At 38.1% G+C, this 10,180-nt stretch overlaps 1 protein-coding gene and 1 gene segment (V, D, J or C); both read right to left on the reverse strand.

Moving 5' to 3' along the window:
- The window catches only part of LOC311284461 (Ig kappa chain V-III region MOPC 63-like), a 945,935-nt gene that overhangs the window by 5,258 nt on the left and 930,497 nt on the right, over positions 1-10,180 (reverse strand).
- Positions 2,012-9,559, reverse strand: stub1 (STIP1 homology and U-Box containing protein 1). Its single transcript, XM_084399509.1, has 8 exons — positions 9,300-9,559; positions 8,650-8,876; positions 6,803-7,001; positions 4,487-4,652; positions 4,322-4,400; positions 4,178-4,234; positions 3,901-4,017; positions 2,012-3,069 (listed from the first exon to the last, which is right to left on the reverse strand). The coding sequence occupies exons 2-8, from the start codon at positions 8,761-8,763 to the stop codon at positions 2,944-2,946; spliced, it is 858 nt and encodes a 285-aa protein (XP_084255635.1). The 5' UTR covers positions 8,764-8,876; positions 9,300-9,559; the 3' UTR covers positions 2,012-2,943.

Raw genomic sequence — 10,180 nt, forward strand, 5'->3', positions numbered from 1 at the left:
GAGTTAAAAGAATCAAGGAGAAAATCAACAGAGTCTGCAGATATGCTTGGTGTTAAGGATATAGCCTTCATAAATAGTACACTAGTGTTCTCATTTAAGCATCTCTTCTTGACAGACACAGATCTCGCTTCAGTGGCAGGAGAGATCAATATATCAAAGAAAATACAGAAATGATCAGACAGTGCTACATCCTTAATAACAATCGATGAAATGTTTAGACCCTTACTGATAAGTAAATCTAAAGTGTGTCCACGATTGTGTGTGGGTCCATGTACATGCTGAGTCAGATCAAAAGTTTTTAAAACAGTTTTGATTTCTTTTGCCATATTGTTTTCTATATGGAGGTTAAAATCTCCAGCAATGGCAAAACAGTCAAACTCTGAGGTAATGGTTGATAACAGTTCTGTAAATTCCTCAGCAAAGGCTGGAGAGTATTTTGGAGGCCTGTACAAGAGTCACAGATGAACTGATTCAGAGCAAAAGGAGCAGTGAAAGAGAGAAACCTTCTGGACCAAATGGACCTGATGGACTCATTTCTGTTTCTAATAATTTACGTTTGGCCACATTATGATTTCCATATTTGGCGTATGATCAAAGATTTGTTTTTCTTTTTAAAATCTTCTCATTACTTTCACAGTATATATCACAGATCAGACCAACAGAGACTGAGAAAGCTCAAGTGAACAATCTAATCAAATGATCTGGAAGTAATTAAATCCATGATGTCTTTAAAGGCTTATTTTAATCAGAATACAAATGAAGTTGTGTGAAAACAACAGCGTTACTACCGTTTGCATAGCCTATACTCTCTGGTTTATACTTCAGTCAGTCTTCTTCGTGGTATGATTCAATGAACTTTTCCAGTCATCATTTAAAAAAATAGCCTATATTTTACTCACATTAAGCAAATTCTAACCAACAAAATATTTCGAGCAGAGCTTATGTCTTTGATTTACATTAATGAACTTTTACCTTCTGCTCCTGATGGATTGTCTCTTGCTGCCCCCTGTTGGTCATCGGTCTCATGTGCACCACTTATTCACAATGCATGTGAATAGACATTTATCCACTTTATGCAGAAGAAATGAAAATCATACATTTCTGGAACATGCATATGAGACTAGAGTGAGTAAATTATGACAGGTTTTCATTATTATGTGAAATATCCTTTAAGACTCTTCAGAGCCTCCTCTAGTTATCGACCTTAGAGAAACAAGTCCAGCCATCTTCAGAGTTTTGTCTTTGAATGCCCGTTTTTGCGTTAGCTCTGTACATTTCTATGGCATCGCTGTCTAAGAGTATTTAGCTGAAGTGGATTTACTTATTGTAGAGTTAACTAAAGTTATCATGAGCACTGTAATGTTTGAAGCAGATATCATAATAACATGTCAATGAGCGGTTCCTTCATAAATCGGTAAGATCTTCCCTTCATGCTGTGGAAATACAAACCAGAAGGCATTTATTTTTAGACAGGAATGAAAACGAGGCTGTGAGGGATATAAGTACAGTGAGTTTAATGGATCGCACTGTTGTTTAACATACCGATTGTTCAGATGAGGAAACTTCTTTTCGAAAAAAGGCAGTAGATAAAAAAAACTCCTTCATGACCTTTATATCATGCGTGCCATCCAAAATCACATACTTTCATATCTACTAAATAGTCGGCAAAAAACGGCATGTGACAAAAGAAGTACTCATAAGAGAGTAGGCAAAAAGTACCCGGATGACCTACTACTTCGTCACATGATAATGACAACATGGCGAATGTATGTCTGGATTATATTCATACCACACACACTATATAGAATGTACTTTTTTAGCAGTCGTGAAGTAATTACTTGTTCAAAATAAGCACCTACTCGAGAGATTTCAGACACAGACCAAGTTTATCCCTCATTTATAACAGCCTCGTTTTCGTTAAATTCAAAATGGCGTCTAACCTGACTAAGGCCTTTTAATTTAGGGTCGTACCTTTAACTCTATTGGAAAGAATAAGATTCGATTCAACACATTTGCTACAAAAAGAAACAAAATAACATTTATTGAACATGCATGATGCATCCAACCTAAACTCATTACACTTCGGGAATATTTGAGCCGAGCCGGACTGTGACGTCAAGCGACTAACAAGGGCTCTCAAACCGCGAAAATACTGATACTAAACAGGAAGTGTGTGTTCGTGCCAGGAAACAGAAAACTCCCCAAAGGTCCAAAGGGAAAGACAAAATCAATAGTGTGAAATAATCACTTACCTCTCGCTCTAACGCACAGACACACATAGTGAGATTAAACGTATAATAATAATACACCATAACGATGATGATGTCACCTGCACGCCACAGATTCTCAGTTTTCGTTGATTGGCAGATGAATGAATGTCTAAATATATGTCGTGGATTAAACGCTCGTTACAAAAACGTTATAACCGGCATCCTGCTAGAACCCAAAGCTCGAGAAGCGTCTCAGAAACATTCTACGTATGTTAGAACTTTATACACTCGCATATATCGCATTCATTCCGCATATGAATCATAGGGACAGCTTCTAAAAAACAAAAAACACACACACCAATCTGCGCAACACTCGCATGCACAGTTTCCTCTTTCATGAGTGATTATTAGTGAAGTGTCATCAATAATGTTGCTTTTTAACATTCAATGATGAGATTACAGCATCATCATGAGCAGCAAACATCAGCCAATGTTTCAGATTGAAAGGAAGTGTGTGAATAAAACCTGCAGGATTATTCTGAATGATAAGGAAGGACAGCAGGAAGAGTTTGGAGGACAGAGAGAGAGGGTCATGTGACTCCTGCGGGGGACACGCTCCACAGCAAAGCTCCACTGATTAAAGTGCATGAACATACAGGAGAGGATTCGATTCAGCGTGAGGAAACTGCTGCAGTCCGCTCGAGTGTGTGTGTGTGTGTGTGTGTGTGTGTGTTCAGTAGTCCTCCACCCAGCCGTTCTCCTGGATGAAAGCGTCAATCACCTCCTTCATGGCCAGATTGGGGATCAGCTGATCTTGGGTCAGTGGGCTGCGGGTGACTGGGTCAAAATGGCCGACACGCTACAGAGAGAGAGAGAGAGAGTTGTTGTTCTTCATCACTAAAGGGCATTTGCTATTTTTAAAAGAGTGATTTGTCCCAACCCATTTCAATAGATGTTGTAACATATGTAGATGTTGTCTGGCTGCAAAAAGCATCTTACTCCATTAAAAATGTCTGTTGTTATGATTAACAAAAACACATTTAAAAAAAAAACATTCACTGAAATAAAATACAATATAATTACTAGATAAAAATAAAAAAAATTTTAAATGTTACATTGGCAACTAACTGAAAAGAAATGTTTAATCTTAAGTACTAAAATGACCAAATGTGAAAAAACAAAACAGACTTAAAAAACTTAAACTAGAATTAATATATATAAATATTTTTAATTTTTTAGGCTTCATAATGTCATTTATTTAATAACAAACAAAGTGATCATTTGAAAATATGTAGATAAATATTAATTCAAAATATTAATAAATAATATAATAGTATATGAATAATACTAAAATAACAGTCTAAGATTACACTATATGATTTTAGATCATTTATTTATATTATTTTGTAGAAAAGAGCAGAAACTGAAAAAATAAAAACCTAAAATGGAAAATGGAAAATAAAAATAAAAAATAATACAAACTGACTCTAAACACACAAAATTAATAAGATTTAAACTAGAATTAAAACGGAAATAATAAAAACGAATTTTAAAATGCTAATAAATACAGCACCAGTACATTAATAATACTAAAACAACATGCTGTAATCTGATCCGCCAATCTGTGATCTTTCAGCCAATCATGACGTCATCATTCTGCGAGAACAAAAGAGTGTTTTCGTGAGCAGACCTGTAGATGCTCCTCGATGTCCTTGCGATCGTAAGTGATGCCGCTGGGAGTAATGCAGGGTTCTCTCATGAGCTCGAAGCTGATCTTCCCACACAGGTAATCTGGGATCTCTCGCTTCTGCACACGTAATATAACACAACATAAGAATGAACAGACAGTCATGTTTAACGTACAATTATGTGGAGCAGGATTTTGGACACATGATATTTCAGTGTGTGTGGAGTGTGTCTGGAGATGCTGGTTTCATTTTGAGATGTTTGATTTGATTTCTTCATACCTTCCGCTTCTCATCCACTTGAGAGAAAAGTTCATCCATGTCCATCAGATATTTATCCTGCAGAGAGAAGCACAGGAAATGACATCACTTGATCAATCCGACACGACGCGGAGGTCTTTGTGTATTTATAAGCGCGTGTCTCACGTGTTTGGATTTGGATTTGCTGATCTCGCCTCCGTTCTGAATGTCCTCGGTTTGCTTCACTCTGCTGTCGTCGAGCTCTCTGAACACAAACGTGCAGACGGACAGATGTTACGACACGGATTCACGTGGACTCGTCGTCAGTGTGTGTGCCAGCGTGACTCTCACCTCTCTTTCTCTGCCAGGATGAGTTTGGTGAGGTAAGCATGCAGCTCGTTTTCCTGGCTGATCCGCTTCTCTTCTATGCTGTTCCAGCGTTTCTTCTTGGCGATGCGAAGAGCACTTGGGATATCGTCTCCAAAGTTCAGCCGCTGTTCCTTCGCCAGGTTATAGGCTGAAAAGCAGCAACATCATCACACTGCATCTGAACACTGATGTCTGTTTAGATGCTGCATTATTTCTATGAGGGTTTTTAGGGATTCACTGATACTGATAATGGATAATTATTTAGATTATTAGGTCAATAACAAACACATTGGCTGATATTAGATATAGAGCTACATTAATAGAGACAAGACCAAAATTATAAAACAAGACCTTAAAAAAAAAATGCATCAAATGACACTGAACATCACATACAAAAACTAATTTCTTATCTCTCATCCACTTGGCTATGAAACCTTATATGTGACCCTGGATCACGTCACCAGTCACATGTCGCACGGGTATATCTGTGGCAATAGCCAACAATACATTGTATGGGTCAAAATGATCGATTTTTCTTTTATGCCAAAAATCATTAGGATATTAAAGGGGTGATATAATGGTACATGCACTTTTACAAGTTGATTGTACTGAAATGTGTGTTGGCAGTGCCTGTACACAACCATCATAAAATGATAAAAATCCATCCAGTGGTTTTTTAAAAATCTTCTTATGTTTCCCCCTCTCCTGAATCAAGCTGTTCGATTTTGTGACGTCACAAAATCGACGCCCCTCCCACAATGGTTGATTGACAGCAGCGTTTCAACACAGACCCGCCCTCTCGCCCTCGTGAGCGAGCTGTCAATCATAGCCCGCGCCGACCGGCGCGTTCATTGCTGATAGCTGGAGCACTGAGCAGAATGGCGTCTAAGTGATTGTGGTGTTCTTGGGTGTTATAACGAACACAGCATCATTTTGATGTTCCTAAATCCGAACCGCTGAAGTCGCAGTGGCTGAGTTTGTTTTCGAAGGGAATATTCCCCACGATCAACGTCAATGCTTTCATGTTTGCGCGAATCATTTCACACACCAGACTGCTTTACAAACGAGGGTCAGTATAAAGCTGTTTTTGCTAAGAAGCTGCTCCTGAAAAAAGGATCGGTACCAACTATTCGTGTTCCTGCTGCACCTCCAGAAGAAGAAGTGAGTGTAACGTTTTATTAACCTTTATATTAATATTTATATTAATCTTTGCAAATCGCTTGCTGCACGCTTCACGATGAATGCGGCTGTTTACACTCAGGGTACATTACGGTATGTTTTCTATGTATGATGTTCTCAATATAATTCATAATCCCATGTTTATAATAAACAACGCGTTATGGTTATTGTGTTATTGTGTTTCAAACGGTGTCTGCACAGAACAGAGGGGCGGGGTGAGCAAAGCTCATTAGCATTTAAAGACACATGCACTGAAACGGCGTGCTGAAAACAGAGCTGTTTTTGACCAGGTAAAATGAGTGTTTTCTTACAATACTAATGAGAATTTTTAATTAAAGTATATTACAAACTTTTAATTTAGACCCTAAAGAATCATATTAGCTTGTACAAAAATGACATTATATGACCCCTTTAAGTAAAGATCATGTTCCATGAAGATACTTTGTACATTTCCTACCATGAATATATAAAACATGTATTTTTGTGAGTGAATGCAGCACAATCGTGAACATAAATGAACAACTTTAAAGGAGATTTTCTCAATGTTTCGATTTTTTTGCACCCTCAGATTCCAGATGTTCAAATATTGTCCTATCCTAACAAACCATACATCAATAGAAAGCTTATTTATTCAGCTCTCAGATGATGTATAAATCTAAATTTCAGAAAATTGACCCATGTGACTGGTTTTGTGGTCCAGGGTTACATATATCCCTGTGGACAACATCCTAAATTAAAAGACCTAAGACCTTTTGTCACTGTTTTTTTTTCTGCATCAATTCGAGCCGAGTCGCTTTCTGAAAATGCGGATGATCGATCGTTCGACCAGAACCAACTTGAGCAGAACGTTTCACAGTGGTAAGTCATCTTTGCATCAGGAAGCTACAAACTTTTAGGTTATACTGCTCAGAAACAGCTTTATAAATAAATCTGATTCCCAATTTTTTTTTGCTGGTCTGGATCAGCGTTCTCTGTTGGGTAGAATAAATCGCTTTGTGGGAGACTGATCGTATACATGCGCAAACAGATACTTTACACAGAAAAGGAAAACATTAAGCATCATAATGACCCCTTTAAATAAAAAATTCAAGCTGTGAGTGTGTGTGTGTGTGTGTGTACCTCTCTGTAGATTGCCTATGGCCTCTTCATAGTTCTCCAGTTCCAGCTGACACTGGCCCAGGAAAAAGTGCGCCTTCACTGATTGGCTGTCGAGCTCGAGGGCGTGTTTACAGTCGGCCAATGCCTTGTCGTGTTGCTGTAGCTTCACATAGCATAATGCTCTGTTAGTGTAGTACACGGCCACTGAGGGGTTACGGTTCTACACACACACACACACACACACACACACAGCAAAAACATGATCAGTACAACTCTACAACTTTATCAGTCCTGCGGAGATCATGTGTGTTTTCTGCGAATAGCCACACAATCGCCACTTGATGAGTTAAATGCATTACTGAATATAAAACGTGCATGTAAAATGAGTCGAAACTGTGTGGAAAATTCCTCGGGATTCTTTGATGAATAAAAAGAAGTCTCTTCTGCTCACCAAGGCTGCATTTATTTGATAAAAAATGCAGTAAAAACAGTAATATTGTGAAATATTTTTCTGTGTGAATATATAGCAAAATGTAATTTATTCCTGTGATCAAAGCTGAATTTTCAGCATCACATGATCCTTCAGCAATCATTCTAAATCATGCCGATTTGCTGCTCAATTATTATTGTTCTCAGTTATTAATAATAGTTGCTATTACGATAAAGGTAAAACGCTTTTCCTGCTTAACATTTTTTGTGGAAACGTCAATGCACCTTTTGTAAAGGATTCTTGGATGAATAGAGTGTCCTTGCTGAATAAAAGCATACATTTCTTTTTCTTTCTTTTTTTCGTACTTTTTAATGGTAGCGTATCATGATTTCCACAAAAATATGAAGCAGCACAACCATTTTCAATATTGATAATATGTTTCTAGAATGCTTTAGAAGGATCATGTGACACTGAAGACAGGAGAAATATATTTTCCTAGCATTAGTCCGGCTTCATCAAATTATCCGCACGCACATATTGGATTTGGCACAGGTTTTACACTGGATGCAACCCAGCACTGAGAAACAGAGAGTGCTGAGAGACACACACACACACACACTCACACTCAAACCGGGAACTGTGCAATCCACTGAGCCACTGCCCGAAGACTGGAGTAATGATGCTGAAAACTCAACTTTGATCACAGGAATAAATTACGTTTAGATACAAGCATGTTATACGTTTGGCAACAGTTCTTCTAACTCTAACTGATGGAGTGTGTACTGAAACAATCATGTATGAAGAACATCATGTTCATATTCCAGGATGACAATGTCAGGATTCATCAGGAAATAAACCAATTTCATTGATGGAAATAAATGTTGTGATGTTATTTTCATCAAGATCTTATATTGTCAATGCAAGAGTCCAGCACTCTGTAAAGTCTCCTCCAGCACATCCCAAACACTTTCAATGGATTTAAGCTCTGGATTCATGAGAGGAAATGATTCTTCAAGCTTTTCACAACCATTCTTTCACAATCTGAGCCTGATGAATCTGGATATTGTCATCCTGGAATATGAACATGATGTTCTTCATACATGATTGTTTCAGAAATGAAAAGCTACACACTCCATCAGTTAGAGTGAGAAGAACTGTTGCCAAACATATAACACGCTAGAAACATAATAATCACTGCAATAATGATCCAATCATAGACTTTTATAAGCTTTTGCCTATTTAAATCCAAACAGCGACTTTCTTCTTTTTTTTTTTGGCTGGGCAGTGTGTTTCGCAATATATACTGTATTTTTGATCAAACTTGCTTGGTGAGCAGAAGAGACTTCTTTTAAAAATGGTAATTATTCCAGAATTTTTTACATTTATCAAATGTGCACGTAAATTCCGTGTAAACCGAGACCTGTCCCGCCCCACTCACAATGGCTTTGCTGTAGCAGGTCACGGCCTCCTGGTACTTTCGGCTGAGGAACAGGCGATTGCCCTGCTCCTTGAGCTCCTGTGCGGAGGAGCTTTTCTCCGGGCTGCTGGCCATCTTCTCCACGGGCTCAGCGCTGGCCGCTCCCCCCTGCTTACCGATCCTGTTCCCCGTCTCTTCGGTGAGCACCGGCCTGTCCCGGGGATCCAGACACCTGCAAACCTCTCACACTGCAGGGACACATCAACACACATGTTACACACAAAACTACAATAACACACATCACATACACATAGACTGCAATGACAATAATTGTGCAATAACACAAACTACAGGCTGATAGACTACAGAACACACACATCTGGACTCTGATCAGCCCCTGACAGCTGTCAGATGATTCCTGACTCTTCCAGGAGAACTATAAACTCATGTTATTTGACCCACACCGAGAATGAATCATCACAAACTACTTATTAGGTGTACATTAACAGTGATTAGAAGCAGAATGACATGTGGCTGACACACACATCTGTACGTGTACAGACGCGTCACAAACTTGTAATCCGTTTGACGGAGCCAATTGGCGAGAATAAACACAAGTTGACTTTAAATGTGATATTTTAAATGTAATGTATGAATTATTACAGGCGTACCGGGTTTGACTGCTGGTCTGACGCCTGTCGTTAGCAAACCGGTGGCTACACTGGTGCTTTTATGATGACTTTTTGGTCCCTTGTACCGAAAAAAACGCTGCCAAACTCATAGTTCGACAAGATCATGACATTAAGAAGACAAATCTCCAACGCTTTCATCGGCGATCGCTAAAAACACGACATTTTACTCGCGGGCGTGAGACGCTAGCATCATGTTTCGGTTGTTTTGACTGTGGCGTCACGGTGACGTTGACGGAAGTGACGAGCTACAGCTTGTTGCCAGCGTAATCACGCCATCTGTCGGTTACGTGAAGAAAATTAATTAAGAACAACATTAGGGATTATTAATATAAAATATAATATTTTTTATGATTTTAATTTGATTATAAATAAAAAAGAAACCAGAATACTAGCGTACTCATAGGAATCACTCACATAAACTGAATATAAGAAAACCCGTTTTTTTTGTGAGACATATCAGATATGTTTGATGAACTATAACCTAACATAAAATTAACGAAACGTTAAAAAATGTCTCTCCTCCTCTCTAAAAATTGGAATTTCGGTTTTCAGGAAGCTCAGATCATTATCTTGCTAAATTTTGAAAGTAATTGTATTTAATAAATAAATGTATTACATTTTGAATAATTGTAGCATTTTTTTCTAAAACATCTCATTTCATGCTCACACAAAAACAAGGCTTTATTACGAGTTTCAGGCCCTATTTTGAATCAAAGTGCCAAGCTATTACTGTGCTGGAAATATCTTGTAAAATATTTAATTATCTAAATATTTATTGCATATTGAATTCACAAGATAAATAGAATAGCTTTCCGAATACCAAACACACAAGCATTCAACTTAATGCGTTAGAAATGGAC

The sequence above is a fragment of the Rutilus rutilus genome, assembly GCF_951802725.1.
Source record: "Rutilus rutilus genome assembly, chromosome: 24".
Lineage (NCBI taxonomy): Eukaryota > Metazoa > Chordata > Actinopteri > Cypriniformes > Leuciscidae > Rutilus > Rutilus rutilus.